Source organism: Parus major, chromosome 11 (genome assembly GCF_001522545.3).
Source record: "Parus major isolate Abel chromosome 11, Parus_major1.1, whole genome shotgun sequence".
In the NCBI taxonomy this organism is placed as follows: Eukaryota; Metazoa; Chordata; class Aves; order Passeriformes; family Paridae; genus Parus; species Parus major.
Genome location: NC_031780.1, coordinates 19774930 through 19796222, shown reverse-complemented (window position 1 = coordinate 19796222; position 21293 = coordinate 19774930). Strand labels below are relative to the sequence as shown.

General features: G+C 42.1%; 1 protein-coding gene across 5 annotated transcripts in view; it reads right to left on the bottom strand.

Annotated features, from left to right (window-relative positions):
- Positions 1-21293, bottom strand: part of CDH11 (cadherin 11) — an 82622-nt gene that overhangs the window by 19593 nt on the left and 41736 nt on the right. For 3 of the 5 annotated variants that reach the window (XM_015640071.3, XM_019008024.2, XM_015640076.3), the window contains one exon: positions 1043-1438. In XM_015640071.3, coding sequence (XP_015495557.1) covers positions 1043-1270 — 228 coding nt within the window. In that variant the 5' untranslated portion in view covers positions 1271-1438. Of the gene's footprint in view, positions 1-1042; positions 1439-11289; positions 11420-12637; positions 12790-21293 lie in introns of those variants that run through there. The other 2 variants (XM_019008025.2, XM_015640075.3) reach the window with 2 other exon arrangements.

The following is a 21293-nucleotide window of genomic DNA, read 5'->3' as shown; positions in this document are numbered from 1 at the left end:
GGCTGGGCCAGGGGAGGCTCAGGGGGCACAGAGCAGGAATTTCCCCATGGAAAGGGAGCTCAGGGATTGGAAGTGCCCAGGGAGGTTTGCAGTGCCCATCCCTGGAGGTGTCCCAGGAAGGGCTGGAGGTGGCACTCAGGGCTCTGGGCTGGGGACAGGGTGGGGATTGGGCACAGCTGGGACTCCTTGGGCTGGGAGGATTTCCAGCATCAGAGATTGTGGGATTCTGTGTGATTCTGTGACAGCCAACCAGTTTTTAATTACATCCTCTCTAATATAAAAGAAGCAACAAATGCTTACTAAACATTCTTAATTCCACAACCAGTGCACACTTCAGTTTGACAAATGAGGGAAACACTGAGCCAAATTTGATTTTATATTGACATCTACAAATTGCACCATTTTAAACCAGAATACCCAGCATGGTATTTGCTGACATTGATCCTGTTTCTCCTCCCTTTTTGTGCTGGGGTTAAGTCAACACTGGTCTGCTGCCCATTTACAAACTGGCAAATAGACTGATTTATTTATCTGTTTATATTTTACTAGCATTACACAGTAGCAGAATAAAAAAATAATTCCAGGAAGTGTGCACATAGCCACATGCACACAGATATTTACCTTCCTCTATACATAGCCCTCAATATATTTTACTGATAATTTGAAAATGAGAGGATCAAAAGATACCTATATTACTGAGCTGCTGGGTTAGACATTCAATTTTTAACTGTTGTTTTTAAAGACCTGAGAATTATATTTTTGAGACATATTTTGGCTCAAGTTGTTGATGGGGTTCTTGCTGTTTTGCTGAGTAACAGCCTGAACCTTCATTCAAGGAGTGCTGAGGTCAATGGAAATATTAGTATTGGCTTAGGTAGTACTTTGCTTAGCACCTCAACTGACCTACCAGAAAATGAAGATACAGCTTATACAGCACAAAGGCAACAGCAAAAACCACAAAATAATCCCCACAAACCCCCCTCAAAAAAGAATAAAAAATTTAGAATATTAATTGATGCCTGAAAAAGGAATTCTTTCTTACCCTTCCTACCAGCACAGGATCTGGTCCCGTGTACTCTTCTATAACAAAGAACTGGTTCCACACCCAGCCTCTTTTGGAACGGTGCAGGACTTGTCCCTCCTTGCCCTTCTCGTGGTGCCCGTGCAGCGAGGGCCGGGAGTGGTTGAGCCTCTCCGTGGTCAGGCCGTGGCTGTAGCACAGCACCCCCAGGCAGAGGAGAGCAGCGTGTAAACAATGGTCCTCCTTCATTTTTGGTTATTGTGTAGGCACAGGAGTATCTGAGAATCTACCCCTTCCACCTTGGAAGTCAGAACGTCTTGGGCCACTGAGGAGTTTCAGACCAACTGTTGTGCACATAGGATGCCACCACACATTAAACACATCACCTTAATGCTCTGCAGCTTCCCAGCTCAGTTCCTGGAAGAAGGGAAAATGGAAAAAATTGTCAATTCTTTCAGGATGTAGTAGGGTTTTTTTATTTAGCAAAACAAAACTGGACTTCCTTGGTAAATATCAAGGTAAGATTAAAATAAATACATCAATACTGATGAAATCCTGAGTAATGAGCAGACCTGGTGTTTTGCTACATGGAGCTGCCACCTTGCAGAATCTCCTGGCTGGCTTGTTTGGCCACTTAGTGGCTGGAAGTTGAAATATAGATAGGGAATCATACTTTCCCCTGATCCTTTCAAATAGATTTTGGCCAAGATGCAAGGTAACTGTAGAAACACCTAATTTAGACCTAATCCCTCTTTGGAGCTTAGATATAAGCCTTAGATATAAGCTGCTAAGGCAGAGGTCCAGATACAAGGGAGATCCCAAGACTGATCACGAATGCAATATTTCTGCACCAGCCCTTTCATGATCAACGGATCCTTGTGCTGAACATAAGCACCTCTGTTTTTTCTGGGCAGGAGCAGGGGCTGGCAGAGTTCCAAGGAGCTCCAGTTTGGATTTAGACCTTGGAAGTGCCTTAGAGGATCAAGGAACTATCAGCACTGATTGCCAGTGTGCTGCTCTGGGCTGGACACAATAAATGCCACAAACTAATAAAAATGCATTCAGATATTTCTGATAACAATTGATTTAACTATTTTTTCCTACTTTCCCTGGGCAACAAATTACCAGGATTACATTGATCTCCTACTTTCTAATACTTCTTAAAACACTAGGTCAGATTTAATATTTGAGGGAGAAATTGCATAATAAAATGAAACCTGAACTAAGCAGCCCTCAATCCATCACAAAGGCCACTTTCACTTGTCTCTGGGGTTTCCAACATATTCTCCTTGAGTCTTTGCACAACAACAAATTTTACAAGGTCCCTACAATGTTTGGTTTAGTTTTTGGTGGGATTCAACTTTACTCTTCTGCAATATACTGATAAAAATCTTGATGCTATATTTACACAGGCAAATGTATAAATATATGCTACCATCAGCTGTAAAACAGAATTATTTTTTAAATAAGGAGTTCTTACTCATATTTTCAGCAGAGAAAATGTGAATATAGGCAAAAGCTTGAAGCTACAGCACATTCTGTAACTCCAGCCACGGGCAAACATCTCACTAGTCCCAAACCCACTCATTTGGGGTTGTCTTTCTCACACCCTAAGCAGTCATGTCCTCCTTCCACATCCCTTTTACAGTTACATAAAAGTACATTGGCTGACAGGGGTTCATGAATAAGGAATGAAATATTTGGGTTTATTTCCCCAAAAAAGATCAGCTTTCAATTTACTGAAAACTGAAATCACTTCAACCACAGCACCAAACCAGCTCCAGCATAACGAGTGAAATGACATTCTCACACATAGATGCAAATATAGTGTGGCTTTCCCAAGCATATTTATTAAATAGATTTGTTGTATCCTTTTGACTTTTTCCTATTGTTACATTTTACTTGATTACTCACACCAGCATGGAATACATGAAAAGGAAAACCATTCCTATGATTTTGCTTAGGAAAATGCTTTCATTTGGACACAATGTATGTGTGTAAAGTGTGGAGCATAGGGTCTGTGTTTTTTGTTTCATGTCTCCATCTTGCTGAGGGATGAAAACAATGGAAGACTTAAAGAGCTTGAAAACTGAGATTTCACCTATTTTGGGCACTTGCCTTGCACCCAGCTTTGCATAAAAAAAATAAATCAAAAGCTATGGGATTTGTGCTGTAGGGATCACTCATGTGCAGCAGTTAGAGGGGACTGGAATGTTATAAAGAACCTACATACTCCAAACATGGAATATGAAGATATTCATAGACAGCTGTGCATTTTTAAACCTGTTGTGAAAAAATAAAAAATAGATCTGTAAATAAACGGCTTATGTTAGTAGATTTAGGGTGCATTTGAAAATTAAACTCACTGATAGTCATTCACCATTAACATCACAGAATGATCTCAGCTACAGACATAAGCAAACAAATCCCCCCACTCTTCCCCACCTCCTCAATACTGTTATGTAAACTAGTAAACACTTTATAATGTTGCTTAACTAGAATGGTAGAGCCAAGCTGATACACACAGTGCTTATTATCAGCTATTCAAGTGTGAAGTGCTGGAAAAAAATGTTAATCACAGATCAATGCTAATTTACTAAAAAGGATTTAAAGCAAAAATTGTTTATTATCTTTTGTTCTGTCCTCTACATGTCCATGTACAGAGATGAAGCAATAAGGTTCCATGTCTTTAAGCTAAAGAAGACTATTCTCTCTCATCCACCACTTCAGAGAATCCCAGAATCTCAGCATGGTTTGGGCTGGAATGGACTTGAAAGCCCATCCAGCCCCACCCCTGCCATGGCAGGGACACCTCCCACTGTCCCAGGCTGCTCCAGCCCCAATGTCCAGCCTGGCCTTGGGCACTGCCAGGGATCCAGGGGCAGCCCCAGCTTCTCTGGGCACCCTGTGCCAGGGCCTGCCCACCCTGCCAGGGAACAATCCCTGCCCAATATCCCATCTGACCCTGCCCTCTGGCACTGGGAGCCATTCCCTGGGTCCTGTCCCTCCAGCCCTTGGCAATTGTCTCTCTCCATCTTTGCTGCAGCTCCTTCAGGCCCTGCAAGGCCACCCTGAGCTCAGCCCAAAGCTTCTCCTCTCCAGGCTGAACCATCCCAGCTGTGGCAGCCTTTCCTCCCAGCAGAGCTGCTCCATCCCTCTGCTCATCCTGGAGCCTCCTCTGGGCTCTCTGCAGCAGCTCCAGCTCCTTGCTGTGCTGGGCCCAGCCTGGGGCAGCTCTGCAGGTGGAGTCTCACCTGAGGGCCAGAGGGGCACAATCCCCTCCCCTGCTGCCCTTGCTGGCTCAGCCCAGGGCAGGGGGATCTGGCTGGGTCAGGTCCCATTTGGGCTAAAAACAGGTCCCTAAGACCATTTGCTTCTGGTTGATAAAGTCAAAGGGCTCTGTGCTGGCAGCAGTTCCAAGCCGGCTCTTTAGGAAGGGACTCCCAGGTAAGACAGGCTGCCAGGAAAGCTGGAACTACAACAAAGTGTCCCTGGCCTCCTTATGTCCCTCCTCCCCTCCTGGAGGTCATGCTCTGCTCACTCACATCATGTTCACTGCAGCAGCAAAACCTCTGACTCCTATCCTCAGAAAATCTACAATAGCATAACTTGACTGGCTTCCACTGAAAGCTGTGAAATTACTTAAATTCAAACCAGCTACAGTCTGGATTTTCATGAACTACTTGTATTATAAAAGACAAGGTGCACAAGACACTCTTTAAGTTAAAGCTAAAATAAATTTCATTAAAAAATGAAAGAGTAGCATTAATAAAAAAAAAAATAAAAAACTAAACAAAAACCCCCAAATCTCTTTTTTGCTTTATTTTCCAAACAATCTATTTAAAACATTTCAACAATAACTCAGCTGCTGAAAGCCTACGGTTTCTTTCTATCTCAATCAGAAAACATGAAAAAAGAGCTAAACAATTTATAAAGCAATTCTTTTTCTCTTGGGGAAAAATACCTCATAATGCTGAGAGTTTGGAATACAGGTGTGAGGATGGCTGCTGGGCTGCTGCTCCAGTAAGCCATCTGAAAATTCTGTGTGCTGCACTTGGGTTCAGACACTGCACAGATTTGTCAGACTGATTTGCCATGAATGGTTGCAGCCTTTTTTAAAAAGTCACAATCTTTGAGGCATTTGGGTATTTCTGCCTGTAGTTAGACAACCCTCAGCTGCAGCAAAGCCAGTCTCAGGGGACACTTGGCCAAACCCTGCTGCTTTTGGCTGGGCTAGAGCCAATCTTCCCCCCAGTAGCTGCTCCAGAGGTGTGTTTTGGGTTTAGGAAGAGAACGATGCTGATCACACATTGAAGTTTGAGTTGGTGATGAGCAGTGTTTAATACTGAGTCAAGCACTTTTCAGCTGTCAGCAGGCTGCAGGGGAGGCACCAAGGGCTGGGAGTGCACACAGCTGGGATAACTGAGCCAAGCTGGCCACAGGGATATTCCAGACCTGTGCTCAGCACATAAACTGGGGGGAACTGGCCAGGGGAGTCTCAGGAGCTGGCTGGGCAGAAATCTGTGAGTGATGAGCAACTGCAGTGCACATCATTTGCTCAGTATATTCAAATCCTTTCTTCATTATCGTAATCACCATTTTCTTCCTTTTCTGTCCTATTAAAGTGTCTATCTCAATCCATAAGACTTCTCACTTTTACTCTCCCAAATCTCTGCCCCCAACCCCGGGGAGGAGCAGGGAGTGAGCAGTGTGTGGTGCTCAATTGCTGGCTGGGGTTAATCCACCACAAATCACATCCTGACTTTTTTACTTTATTGTTTAGAAGTTTGTGATGTATAATTTTGAAATCCCGAATTTTCCTAAAAAATCTGTAAGAAAAGCTGTTTCCCACTTCCTTGAGCATAGTAGATTCCAAGTTTCATAGAAACAGAATATCCTGAGTGGGAAGGGTCCCACAGGGATCACTGACCCAGCTGCTGTCCCTGCCCAGACCCCCCAGCAATCCCCCTGGCCATCCCTGGCAGCTCTGGCAGCCTCGGGGCCGTGCCCATTCCCTGGGGAGCCTGGGCAGTGCCAGCACCTCTGGGGGAAGCAGAACCTTTCCCTGCTCTGAGCCTGCCCAGCTCCAGCCTCTCCCTGGGCAGAGCAGAGCTCAGAGCTGCCCCTGGGGAGACTCAGACTCTGGCTGAACCAAGATGGACTTGTATTCAAAAGCATGAATTCCATTAATATATTTTAACTGTACACAAACAAATGTTGGCTATTTTGGTATTGAATAACAGATTATCAGGGGTAAAGGGTGAACAAGAGTTTATTAGCCACTACACAAGGTCTGATCTCATCAGCAAGGCAAATGAATACAGTGAAATCCCTGAATACCATTTGAGGCATGCAGGACAAAGGAATGTTTTAAAAGTCTAGTCCATACTCTGAAAAACCACTTGCATGGGGAGGTGTATATCAAAATGTCTGCATGGAAATAAAATATGTCCCTAAATAGCTGTGAGAACAGGCATGCTGGGCATTTCTAGCTGCACAGACAGCATGGCTGTGCTGTGTGCTTGTAGTTGTTAATACAAACCTCACCAGTTTCAATTTTAACAGAAGAAAAGTCTGTTCTTTGACCGTTAGAAACACCCATCGATATTCCTAATGGAAATATGCTGTTCATTTAAGAACTAAATCAAGAACATATCTTAACACCTGGAAAATAATATATCCATGTCCATGTGGAAACCATACTGCAAGCAGCCACTCTGCAAAGTCACTGTACTTCACACAGCTTCACCCAGACCTGAATGACTGCTCCAAGATATCAACAGCAAAAAATGAACAGGCACCAGAGATTATTTCAATGACAAGAGCAGTGGCAGAAGTGGAGTTTAGCCAACTTTAAATTCCTTTCATTATTTTTATGGAAACAATAATCCTCAGCATTCATGATGATTTCCTGCATGCTATTAAATGACCATAAGCCAAATTATAATAGACTAAACAATTTTTTCTGATTTGTCTAGGCCATAACTTCTGGATGATGCATTAAAATAGCAATTGTTCTCAGGAATACATTTGGCAGAAGGCAGCCAAGATCACAGTGTTGCAATATAATAATGGATGATTATGTTCTGAAATGTTTTGCAAAAGTATCAAGTAAATATAGCAAACTCCCAGTCTAAATGATATTCTAGCTGTAATTAGAATTAGCTGAAAAGATGAAGGATTTATTTTACCATAATTTTATCATCAGACAAGGAAATGAATAGCTTTTTAATGACAGAATAAATATTGGATCTTATTAGTTCTGGAGTTGAGAGTGCCTGAGTTTTGGGCAGAGGGGTGGAGGTGGGGCACAGCTGGAGGAGCCCTGGGAGGCAGGGCAGGACCTGCAGTGGCCAGGTGATGTCCTCAGCTGGGCAGGGACCTTTCCCCATGGGAGTGGGCTCTGCAAAGCTCCCCAGAACCTGGACAGACTCCTGCTTTGGGGCTGGGGCTGTTCTGAGCAGCCCCAGGGCTCCCACTGCACCCTTTAACCTCAGTGCTCAGCACGGAGTGTGTCCCTTCCCCAGACAATAACATTTCCATGGGCTGATGGAAAACCAGCAGCTCTCATGAAAAGCAAGTGGGGAACAAATCTCCAGACCCAATAATCAATCGAGTCCCACTAGTAAATCTTTAGTACATATCACAAACATAACTGCTTTGGGAGTTTTTACTAAAACACATGAGGTGAGGGAGGTGGAAGAGTCCTGTGCACAAGGATTTCATTCCTCCTGTGCATGGATGAGTGTGGGAGGAGTTCAGTCTGCCACAGATCTTTATCCTCCTGCAGATTGCTCCATGCAAACCCCTGATGCCTACCAATTTTCCAGAAATTGGGTGTACATTAATCAGAAAAGATTTTTGAAGGATACAAATTTCTTGTTGCAGAAAACTACTCAGCCCTAACCTGCCAGTCTCCCACATTTAACATTTAATTAGATTTTTTTCCTCTTTAACAAAATGTTGTTCTCTTCCTTGAGTCATTTCAAGAAAATGATGTAAAAAGGTAAATTGATAGCTTTTTCCTTATTATTTATGGAACAAGTGAAAACAAGAATCAGTACCTTGCACATTTAACTTAATTCTCTCAGTTACTTTTTGATTTTAAACTGTTACACATTATCAGACCAAACCAGTTTTTTAGCTTGGACTTCATGACAAACTTATGCTAAAGAGGGCCTCTCATTTTATTTTTACAAAAGAATATTATGATATCAAGAACTGCTTTGCAGCTCATTTAGTTGCATGACACATATGGCAAAGCCAGTTCTTCAAATAAACCCTTTAGTCCTGAAAATGGCTGAAATTTTAAATTCTAGGTGTGCTAAATTTGGACAAGACTCAAATTTGGATTATTACATTTTTCCTCTGGAACTAGAGGCCAGGCTGAATTTACCCTTAGGCACACAGGGAAGTGTGACACTGGTGTGTTAAAATTTGCAAGGCCTCCTTTAAAAGAACAGCTGAACTGGGAGATGACACATCAGCTTTCAGCTGTGCCCCAGCAGTTTTGGGCTTCCTGTGTATTTCCAGTCAGGAAATCATCCCAGATGATGAGATGATGATCAGAGATGGAGTTTTGCTTGCTCAAATGAACCCCTTCTCCCAGGGCATCACTGTGACATGGCACCAGCACATTTCCCTCTCTCAGTGCCATAAGTCTCACTCATCCCATGTGAAATAGGAGAACTAAAAACTGAAGGACTCCCTCTGCATCAAACTGACTCCATGCCTGTGAGCAAACCCAGCATCTGGTCATGCCTATCTGTGTTTAATGGGAATGAGGCACAAGGAGTGTGGAATGACAGGACAACTGATAGAGAGAAGGTTTAGAACAGATATTAGGGAGAAAAAAATGTTCCCTGGCAGGGTGGGCAGGCCCTGGCACAGGGTGCCCAGAGCAGCTGGGGCTGTCCCTGGATCCCTGGCAGTGCCCAAGGCCAGGCTGGACATTGGGGCTGGAGCAGCCTGGGACAGTGGGAGGTGTCCCTGCCATGGCTGGGGTGGGAATGGATGGGCTTTGAGGTCCCTTCCAGCCCAAACCATCCTGGAATTTTTTAATAAAGGCCAGTGTGCACTGGTCTCATGTAAAATGTTTTGTTTAGATGACATGAGCTTGGATCTCTATACATCCCTGCTGTGTATGTAGCTGGTAAATCTCAGTTTTCCCAGTGTGTGATTCCAAAGCAGACTGGCAGCCCTGTAACAGTAACTCCCTGTGAGCCCCTCTGCAGCTCTGGGTCCCTCTTGCTGGAGCACATTCCAGTCCTCACTGGAGAGAACAGCAAACAATCCTCATCTGAATGCAAATTGGTATAAAGTTTTCTGTGCCATTCACAGAACATAATTAGTCTTATGAGACAAAAGTATTTAGTCCAGAAAGGGAAATTCTTCATATTTAAAGATACTTGGGGGAAAAAAATTCTCTTAGTTATTGCACTGAATAATGAGAACCTCACACTCCCCCAGTTCATGTTCTGTGTTTTGCATGGGAGCACTTTACACTGCAATGTAAAGGATTAGAATTTGAGGCTGCAGTTTTGCAGAGATAAGTATTTATGTAACTTATATATAACTTTCTATTTGGTTAGCAAACAGACAAGATTCTAGAGGTATCCTACCACAGAGGAATTCTAGGTCATGACAAGATTTGTATGTACTAAATACAGAAGTGAAATATTTACAGAACTGGTGATTTTCATCTTGACAATAGAAGTTGCTTCAAAAATGCTAAGCAAGTTTTGTGGAATCCTATTCTGAGTTCTGTAGAATCCCATGAAAGGAAATCTTAATCCTTTGCATTTTTAAATTATGTTTTATAGCACTGTATTGGATTACTGAGATGTTTAAAGCCAATAATCCCCAGCTGCTCCAAAGAAGAGTTTTTGAAATGTAGCCACATTTTCCTGTAGCAGCTTTGAGACTCGGCGTTACGAAACCATAGACAAAGCCAGAAAATGACGGCCCTTTGAAAACAGAAGTCATTGTGCAGGGAAGAGGAATAACCCCCTGAACAGTGTGATGTGCTATCTGTCAGCATCCACCTCTGGATTCATCATGGAAGTATGGCATTTCCCCCAAGCTTTGATTTAATTTGTGCTCGTGAGGGTGAGACTGCTGCTCACTGTACCTCACATAAAGCAGGGGAAAGCAGGAAGACAACTTAGTACATTATGGAGTGAATGACACAGAAATAAGCCTGAGAGAGTGATATTAAAAGGCTTGGGAAAGGAAAAATGGCTGTAAACAGAGTTTTACATTTACTTGCTGCCCTGGGGAGATCCACTTAAGATAAATGTGACAGAGGCTGTCTGGTTTTAAGCATAAACTCTACAAGAAAACAACCAGCATAAGAAAGGTAGTCTTATTAAAGAACATGGTGATTGATAGAGTCATTTCAAGTAACGTCTAAGCTCTTGGTAGAGTTTATTTTAAATAGTAATTGTGTTCTTGTGCTTCTCAGACAAACTAGAATTCTCATAATTCCCTGGATGCTCCAAGGCCAGCAAAGCTGCAGCCCAGCCCATGCTAGTCTCAGTCATTGTTATTATGTGAGTGGCTCTCAGTGACACCCTGAGGAGGACACAAATGACAACTAAAGCCAACTTACTTGCAACTACTAACGCTGTAATTACATGCTAAGCCAACCCTAAATATTTTTTCCCCTAAGAACTGATATGTATGAATATCTGAGTAACACTTGTGCTGTGACTGATGGTCTCTTTGGTTTGTGCCAGAAATGAGACAGACAGTCAAGATTAAAGAGAGAAAACCTATCAAAAAGCTAATGATTGCAGGCAGGTCTATTGAGCTCCCAGACCAAGGCAGACAGAATTCCAGGCAGCAATCCATTTCTGCTCGGATCCATAACCTCCTGCTGAAGAGCTGGCAGCCCCCACACAAGCAGAAATCTAAATTCAGTCTGTGGTTCTGCACTTACAGCTTCATTTCCAGAGGCAGCTTCAGCAGTGCTGCCCAAATCCAGACTGCTAAAGCATCCTGGGTGGTCTTTGTGTGGCCAGTGTGTTCCTCTACAAAACATTCTTCCACTTTGAATTTAATCCTACTGGACTCCTCAATCTCCATGTCCCCCTCAGTTTGGTCTCCCTCTAGCAGGAACGCTCCTGATGAAAGACTTCCACATCGTGACTCATTTAGAGAGGTTCACACTGCAGCCCCTGGAACATTTATCTTTATAGAACTTGACAAGTTAGGGAATTACTGAGAGTCACCCTTCACAAAAGAGAGAAAGGTGAGAGCAAAATTACCAGTCAAAAGCTGCCTCCTTTCCCCAGCTTTCTTGGAACTGCAGAAGGAAGAGCTCAGATCCTTCAGCCATGCCCATGGAAGGTTCTTTTTTCGATAGCTCGCTTAACTGCTCCAGTTTAGTGCAAATTTCTTCCATAAAGAGCATAAAAGCCACTTTGAGATTTCTGAATGAAAAACTGAATCAATAATTAATTTTTGCCTAGGCAAAGATTGTCTGTGAGGAGACCAATTTTGGCTCAAAAGTGAGAGAACAACCCTAGAATATTCAAACATTTTTAAATCAGCTTCAGTGGCACTAATAAAGGAGACCATCACTGTTTAAATTCCTAATGGGAGGCTACACCTGAAAAGACCAAATCTTCACATTTCTATTATTATTATTTGCAACCTATTAAATCACACAATTCTAATTAAAACAATATTTGCATGAGTCTTTTCTGAGATGCCTTGCTGCAATTAGTCACCATAGAATATTTCCATTTAACCCAAAAACCCCCAAGTACACAAACACAAAGAAAATACCACTTTCATTAAAACAACTTCCTTTATGGCTTCCTGATGTGCTTTGAGCACAAATCAGAGGAATTATATGGATTTTTAGGGCTCAAAGGCTGTAAGGACTAAGGCTTAATTTCCAATTTTATGTTGCAAACCCCAAAAATCCAGCAACAGGTGCTATGATGAATCAAAGAGATACTAAGCATACAAATAAATGCAATGATAGCACAAAAAAGGCACAAAAAACAGCACAAAAAGACAGGCTGGTGTCAGCTTGCAATTAAAATTTGTTTTTCATTCAATTGATCCATTACAAAAAAAGGCAAATGATTCAGCATATTTTTCATGAGCATAGCTCATTTCGATTTGAACCTGTTCATCACATCTTTCTAAATGATCACATGAACCACAAACACATCCCAGACCTGGCTTGGAACTATTTCTGACCTGTAATTACAGATGATGGTGACAAAACACTTCACTTCTGTTCCTGTAATATGAATCAGTAACAACAACAGATTTAGGCAGTGCCTTGCTACAGCTGGGATGGTGTTTGGTGTCATTGTTATCATGCAGAAAAGGCAAATTTTAAGTAACTTGAACTGATATTTCACAGAGAGTTTGTTGTGGGAAGTTGGCCAAAAATGGGCATTTTGAAAATCAGATTAGTGATATTCATAGCTGAATCAATGAATCAACTTTATTAGATGCATTTTGGAAATGCATTAGGGGTTTTGAGGCTATAAATACCTTTTGCCACCCATACTCTGGTGCCAAGGGCAAGTCCTGGCCTTAAGAGTGCAATAATCAGGTCTGGTGGGGTGTGTCTGCATGTCCTGGAACACCAACCTCAATTCTGCATCTTGCACCAGAAGAGTCTTCTTTAATCAACAGGACAATCTAAAAGTACTGCAGTGTGAATGAACCTGTGTCCAGGCAGGTAAAGCTTCACCTTCCACATCAATAACAATTTTCTCATTAATGAAAACCTCTGAAGTGCCCTTAAAAATGAGTTTGGGGAAAAGAAAGAGGAAAATGTAACATTTGGTAGGACTGTTAGATTGAGTTTAATTTTTTCATTAAATAACCTTAATATGAGGCAAGTAGAGGGGAAAAAATATACATTTATCAAAGTGAAATAAATCCAAAAATAAATAATTAAAAAATTGCCATACATGTACGAATATACACATAAAAATACTGAAAGCTCCATTCACCAGAAGAGGATTAGGCACTTTTTTCTCTTCATTAAACATGCCCTTACATTCAGCATGTTTTCTACCAAAATGTTCTTTTCAAAATGTTGCCAGGGTGATATCACTATTTCAATTCAACCAATTTCCTTTGAAGTCTTCCATAACAGTAATTAAATAAATTGCTCTTGGAGTAATTATGGTTTTTTTTCTGGAAAATGAACTATTAGGTTAAAGAGAGATGAGAGAGTCTGTCACCAAACATAATCTTTCTAGAAACATTGGTACCTGCTACATTTATTGGAGGAAGGATGGAATACTTAAAAACTTTGGACCTAAAGGAAATGTCGACTTCCCAGCTGAAATAAGCACCAAGTTAAAATGACTGCTGACAGTCCTGAGAGAGCAGAGAGAAAGAAAACAGAAGTTGTGTCAGTAGAAAGCTTTTACATTCTACAATATTAAGCCCAAGAGAGCTGGTGAGAACTGGAAGGCCAAATTACAATGTTAAAGCAAGTGAATGGTGAACAAGATGAAGGGGATGGAGAGCCAAGGACTGATGATCCAGTGGAGGGCACAAAATGGAACAGTCCATAAATCCATCGTGTTGGAGCCCTTGGAGACTGGGCTGCTGCTGCTGAGGGGGTTCTGTGTGTGGCCATTCATCAGCTCCAATGAGTTTCCAAATACATAACTTTATGTTCCAGCTGTACTTTGGCTTTGGCTCCAAGTCAGACTAAAATTGTTAGGTGCAGCATGTTGAGCATCCCATGAGTTTTTGGGGTTTTTTTCCCAGATTAAGTTCTTTTGCCTTTGCTAAGGATTCCCCTTTATTTGTGGAGATTTGCCATTGACCTGACAAGCAGCACTGATTTAACCCTCTGAACAAGCTTAGCTAACCCTCACCTTGTTCTCTGGCTTAGTCTGGTACCTCAGACTTCACAGAATTTAAATTCTGTGTGCTTGTTGGTATTGCTCACATTGCAAAGAACATGGGGCTTTCCATTTAAAGCTTTTCATTCCTTGGCTATGCTTTACTTTATGTGTGATGCTGAAGCTCCTATCCTCCTTTTCCTTTAAATCTCTCTGGTACATGAGATAATGTTGCATAAGAGAACTCGTGTGGATCAGAACTGAATTTCTCTATGGAGCCTTTACCATATCCCACCCAAGGACAGTGACACAGCACTTGTCTGCAAAGCTAACCCTCTGTTTTCTCGCCACTTTGAAGAACCAAAGACAGTGTTTTCAACTTCAAAACTCACAAGGCTGAGCAAAAGGACAATAAAAAATAGCTTCCTGGAAATCCAGTGGTCAGAGGGAATAAAGCACCAGACAGGCACCAGCTGGAGAAACTGGATCTGGGGATTCATCCAAGAACAGGGAACATCTTTCTGAGTAGACAGACATATTTCTTGTTCCAATGGATGGCTGACAGGGTAAACATTGCTATAAAAAACTTAACATGATTTTTTTTTTTAAACTCTTTGTGCAAATCTTCTGAACCCCTTCTGGCTCAAGCTTCAGCAAGTGAGCTTAGAATCAGACCCAAGGAATGGCAAAATCCATATCATAAGAAGGATGAATAATTATGAAGGTCAAGCATGGGCACTTGTATTATGTTTGTAAACACAGCTTTAACTAAACCCAGCTATAATACGTGACATGAATGATGGTGTGAGAATGAGATTGCCAATAGGAATGTTTACTAAATGCTTATTTAATAATGGGGCTTAAATAAATAGTGTAAAAAATAATTTTCCACATGATAATGTGAACTTGTTAAAATTTCAGCACCTTGTAAGCCCTTAGGATGGTGTCACATTGTGACATGCCCAAGCTGGAGTGAGCTGCCTGCACAGGCAGCAGGACCCAGCCAGATTCTTAGGCAGCATCAGCACCACTTTTGGCCTGCCCAGACCTTGGGTTTGGTTAATTTATTTGGCTGTAACAAGTTTTCTAAGGACCAAGGAGCCTGGCCTGATTTGCTTAGGCTTTTTGCTTAGCTCAGGCTGACTCTGTGTTGTAACACAAAGGGGGATTATGTTTATGTTTGAAGTGAAGGGGTAAAAATAACAATGCATTAGTCCATACACAGTGAACTGCAGCCAGGAGACAGCACAGGAGGACAGAGGAGATCTGGAAATCAGGGACAGGAGGGTGGTGGGGCTGGAAACTGCTCCCAGCAGTGCTTCAGCTGTGGAACCACTGCAGCCTGGGAGCTGCACAAAGCTCAGAGATAACACAGGGAGCAGAGGGTGCTGTTCAACACCCAGAAAATCACCTTTCACAGCAACACAGGCTGGCATGTGCCCTGCAGAGCTGAGGCGAAAGTGCAGCCTCATAGCTGCAAATGTAACAGTGGCTCTGGAAAAATAAGGTGTTAGAAACATAGTAATGGTTCTGGGTGCAGGGAGAAAGATCCATCCCTGCATTCCCTGGGATAAAGTCCCACTCCCATCCTGCCTCAAGATCTCTGCCTGAGGCAGCTGATGGTTTCTTCCCACCAGGAAAAGGCAGGGACTGGGAAGCTCCTCCCTATCACTTTTAACTGTACATAGCTTGTACAAGAGCTCAGTGTGACTGAACTGATAATTCAAGTAATAATAAATCTAACTCTGGTTACACTCTTTAGAATTTAGGCCAGCAGAACACTGTTGGCTTTTAATTTCTGTTCTTTTAAGTTAGATGAGCTCAACAAACTGCAGCAGATTGAACTGGTGGAGACTTCAAGGAACCTGGATGTAACTCCTGAACTGCTCATGGGCAAAGCTCTCGGCAGGGCGAAGGGAAGTGTGTCAGCCTTGTGTGAGCTGTGCAGAGGAAACAGATGGAACAGCAGCACGGGGGGAGCAGAGGCAACCTGGATAACCCTGACCCAACAAAGCACCAGCCCCTGCTTAGGAGTTTTGGCAGTTATTAAAAAGTCATTACCGTTCTATTCTTAGCTGGCAGGTTTTCCCACTTAAACAGTTAATTATTTCTGTGTTTGTTAAATATAAAGCAAATCAAATGACTACAGACTTACAAGGAGAAAAGTGGTCATTCCATTTGTTGAGTACACAACTTTGGTGTCATTGTGCTGATGCTGGGAGCAGCAGAGGGGTGATAAGCAGTGGGTCAGTGGCTTTACTGGGAGACAGCACAGCACAGTCTTTGTTGAGCTGTCCTTGGGGTAAGCCTGTTCCTGCAATGGAGCTGTTCTGTCCTGGGTCTCACACATGGCAGAGGGGACAGGAGGCACAGGTGGCACCTCTGAGCTCATGAACAGAGCAGCAGAGCAATGAAAGCTGCAGCTGGCTCCCAGCCTTGGGATGAGCACCTCATTAGTGAGGGCTAAATGTCTGTGTGAGCACATTCCCTGGAATAAATGTGGAATATCTTCTCCCCAGTGTCCTGCAAGTCACACATGTTGCCTGCAGTAAGAAAGTATGAGAGCAGCTCAGGAGGTCAAGGCAGAGCCTTTGGGTTGGTTGGTTATTTTTGCTTCAATGCAGCCCTGGTTCACAAAATACAGCTGATGGCATGAACCCGAGCCAGGAGGCCTCTCACAGTAGCCAGGCTGTGCAGGTTATGTAAACTGCTTTTCTATCTTGGGGGAAGAGAAGGGAGAATTGGAAGCCAAATGGCCAAGTTCTCCTGTAAAAGTAGGGATAAAGCTGCAAAAGGACAGGGGATCAGATGCCATGACCATGAATATTCAGTATTTTAGGCTGCTATTTCTAAAAGATTGTGTTCATGAACAGAACCAGAAAATATCCTTCAGGGTCAGTCCTGCTTTTGATTCCAAATGTTATGTTGGCTCAGACTTCCCCTTTCCTGGCCTCTCCTGTTATCCCATTGAATTCATTAGAAGGCTGTGGCTACTGGCCAAAAGAAGTGGGTAATGCATCCCAGAGCCCATATTCTTTGAAATATCTTCTGAGACAGGAATTTATAGCATCAGTATAATGAAACTCAGATTACAGCATTAAAGTCTGTGTCTGTCTGCTTGCCACACATACCAGAAATACACAGAAAATCTGAGCCACAGAACCCTGAGGAAACTGGAGAAAATATGCACTCCAGTCTGGAGGGAGGCATTAGGACTTGGTTGCACCTTTAGGAACAGCCTCAAGCAAGAGATAAATCACACATGATGCTACACAGGTAGCATCTTTCAGCAGACCTGAAAGAACTGCCATGGAACTACAAACACTTTGTCTTTGGTACACTGAATTTAGCAAATTTAGCCTGGTCTAGAGCAGTTACTATCTTAGAAAAGAAAAAATAGGATCGAGCCCTGACTGCATTCTCATTTTGTCCCTCCTGCCCAGAGCAGCCTGATAGGATATTTTTTTTTGCTTTAATGTATCTGTTTAGTTGTTGTGTTCTATACCATTCTCTTTGATGTTATGTTTATTATTATGTATTCAATGATTATCAAATGGGTGCTTTCGATCCCAAAAACTCCACATAACTCTCCTGCAGTAATTACAAGTATTGCTTTTATAGGCCACAAATTGGACAGCTTTTTCCTGTAAAGGAACAGAAGGAGAGACTTCACCTAAAACCTTGGAACAAACCTTCATTTATGAGACAAGGGAATCACTTTTGTTCCACTACATGAATTCAGTGGGCTGCCACAGGCCAGTCATAATCTGTTATTGTTTCCCTACAACCTTGTACTATTAATTTTTCTTTTTAATGAACTGTCCAGTCTAGTTTAGCTGTGGGAACTATGATGGAGCTGCAATAGAAATGGTTTATGTCATGCCTTTGTCAAAAAGCTTTCCCCTACAGCAGCAGAATGTAATTGAAAAGCCATTTAAAAACAGAAGTAACTGAGTGGTTGCAAATGCAGGTTGTCAGGAATGGAGAGGGAAAAATCTTTGCATTACATTAGATTTTACCAATGACCACTTGTGTGTCTTTATTAGTATTTATACAGATGAGGAACACCACATAAATTGCACTTGCTGCATGATTGTATCAGCGAGTGCTCCTGCAAGACACATTTTTAAGAAGTTTTTCTTCAACTGTGACTAACAATGTCGTAATTGCCTGGGTTAAACACCTCAAAAGAATTAAATACACTAGATTTTGATGTATTTTATGGCATACAGAATACATCCATTTTTTGAGACAGCAAACTAACATTTGAGTAGAATTCAAATAACTTTTATTGCATATGAGACCTTGAAAGGCTGCGTGCCCAGCCATCTTTTCATATGTAATAAATATGTGAAAGGCACACTATTTCATTTTCTCTTGGGTTTATTTTTCTATCCCTGGCTGTGTGTACTTTTTCTTGGAGACACTATAGTATAAATTTTAAATATGCTATTATTCTTCTCCTTGCCATCATCATCATTATTAAAACACAAAATAAGCAACTATATATATACACATATATATGTATATAGCTATATATGTGTATGGATATATACACACTGTATATTTATATATTTACTGTTAAAGCTGACAACAGTTTTCTCCATAAATTCCCATTAAAATTGTTTCAGAAAGACTCTGATTTAGCTTTTAATTCTCACTTTTTACCTTTGAAGTAACTGTGGAAGTTTTGTCAGAAGCTCATTTTATCAGAGCACAATTTCCAAGTATTGGAGCTTATTTTGACCAAGATGTGACTGGAGTTTTGGGGAGCTTTTCAGTCAACTGATCAAATTTTTAATACCCTTTCTTCTCTGCAGGCTGTGCAGTGCAGATTGCTTAGGGAATCTCATCCTGGTGGAGGATTTCAGGAGTATCCCATTCCTTAGCCCAGCCAGGGTGCTCCAGATCCTGCTCCAGAGCTCCACCCTGCAGCCCAGACAGGGCTGGGATTCCCCAGAAATCTGGGAAAATGCAGGGATGACTCAGTTGTTTCAGGATTCCACCTGGAACAAGCATTTTGCCACGAAAAGCTAAATTTCAGCTCAGGTATGAGTTCATTGTTTCCAAAAACAAATCACTCATTTCAACGTTCTTCTACATTCAAGATTCATTTCAACGTTCTTCTACATTCAAGATTCTTTCAATGTAGCATGGAAGTAATTTTCTATCAAAAAGCAGATAATAACCAGAAATGTCCATCTTAGGAGGTACTGAGATGATCAGAGACAGGACAGTGTCAATGCATTTCCCCACGTGATGTCTAGAAGCCTCTGCAATTTCTAACAAAATAATCATTCTTCTTTGGTATCTGTTTGACCAGAATTTGTCTTATAATTATCCTAACAACATTTCCAAAGCTTTTTCAGGTCAACCAAGGTCTTGAAGAAAACCAAAAAGCAGAAGTAATAAATTCAGACTCCATCTCATTGCACAGACTATGTGAAATGACACTCTTCTTAACAGTTCACTCTCATGCCTTTCTTTAAGAGCCACCTAGGGATTCCCTGTACTTTGGAGTGTCATCCTACAAAAAAATCAAAGCTTTTGCCCTCCCATGTGAGCCTGTTTAATTTAGATTACTAATATCCATCCTAAAGTACATGTAATGAGCTAATCCTGCAGGTACACTGAGTGTCTGTTCTGTGGGCTGACACTGAGAATTCAAAATTAAGGTTTTAAAAACCTAAAGAAGCAGATATTTGTTGAGAAGCAAAGCGAGAGGTGTGAGACAGGATAAAACAGGAGGGGGAACACTCTGCTCTGACATGTAGGCTGGGTTCAGCATGAAGGACAGGAGAATTCCAAGTGAAAATTAATTTTCTTTCCTCGTGGCATCTGTGCAAAAACAAAGCTATAGAGGAATTTCCTTCCAAGATCTGCTCTGTACATCAGGAACAGCCTGCTTTTCCCATTATGGTCTTTCTACATAAGAATTAAATGTTATATATGAAAGAGTCAAATTATGCATTATGCAGCACTGATTTCTATACTCAGGAAGTGAACTTCAGTTTCTCATCCTGTGTGATGAACTCATTACAACCTTCCAGGGTCTGAGGGGCCTGCAGAGAACCTGGAGAGGGGCTCTGCATCAGGAGCTGTAGTGCCAAGACAAGGGGCAATGGCTCCCAGTGCCAGAGGGGAAATTTAGATGGGATATTGGGCAGGGATTGTTCCCTGGCAGGGTGGGCAGGCCCTGGCACAGGGTGCCCAGAGCAGCTGGGGCTGCCCCTGGATCCCTGGCAGTGCCCAAGGCCAGGCTGGACATTGGGGCTGGAGCAGCCTGGGACAGTGGGAGGTGTCCCTGCCATGGCTGGGGTGGGGCTGGATGAGCTTTAAGGTCCCTCCCAACCCAAATCATTCTAGGATTATCTGATTTTATGATTCTTTGAGAGTACTCTTTTTTTGAGTCCTATGGACCCTTTATTCATGTGGAATGCTTTACAGAATAATATAATCATAGAAAAATATATCTATTATGCTTACCCTCAGTCTCTCTTGAAATTCAGTCTAGAAAGTCCAAGTAGCACAGGAAGGAAATGTCCAGTCAGGATATTCCCAGTTCCTGAAGCTCCTGGTCACCTTCTGAGTGAGCCAAGGCTGTGTCACAGCCCCCAGCAGCTCAGCAGGCCTTGCTGTCTGCCCTACTGCTCCTTCTTCCATCTACAATAGTTAAACATGAATATTTTACCTTCTCAGCTCCCGTCATTATCCAGATACTGTAACAGCAAATTTGCATTCCTGAATAGGCACAGCTGGAAGTAATTTAAGAAAGATTCTTCAAAAGAAGGGAAGAGAATTTAGGAAGCATATGGAATCACAGGTTTACATGATAATCAACAAAAGCAGCTCTTGTTCTTCCTCTTTTGCAGGGAGACACTTCACACTCCAAGCAGAGGGAACATCCCACAGTCTCTCTGCAGGAGGCTTTCACAAATTATCTGCTTTAACTCTGAAATGCAAAGAAGTCTATGAAAAAAGACACAACACTGTCAGATAAGACTGGGGTAGGGACCCAGTTAAAATTAATTTATCTCACATACTAGTGAGAGTGATGGGATGTTTTCCTTTAAGCTTATTCCTCACAGTCCTTTAATTTCTAAAAATTAAGTCTGTTTGGAAGTGACTCTGAAATCAAGAACAAGCAGAGTAGAAAGGGGCTTGAACGAAATCATGAATTGAGGTATTAGAAAATGTCTAAAGAAGTGAATTCAGGTAACTGTGCATGGAACAGAGACATACAGAACAAATTTCAGATATTTTCTTTGTGTCTTCTTGATATCCAAGAATGAATTTGAAACCTGGTCAGGAAAGCTTTAAACCACACCCTCTTTAGAATCGTTCAGTTGAGAAACAGAATCTGCACAAAAGCTAAGCACTGTTTGCAAAATGTGGCTTTTGTGTTCAGGACAAGAATCTGCCATGCTGAGATCTGCCCT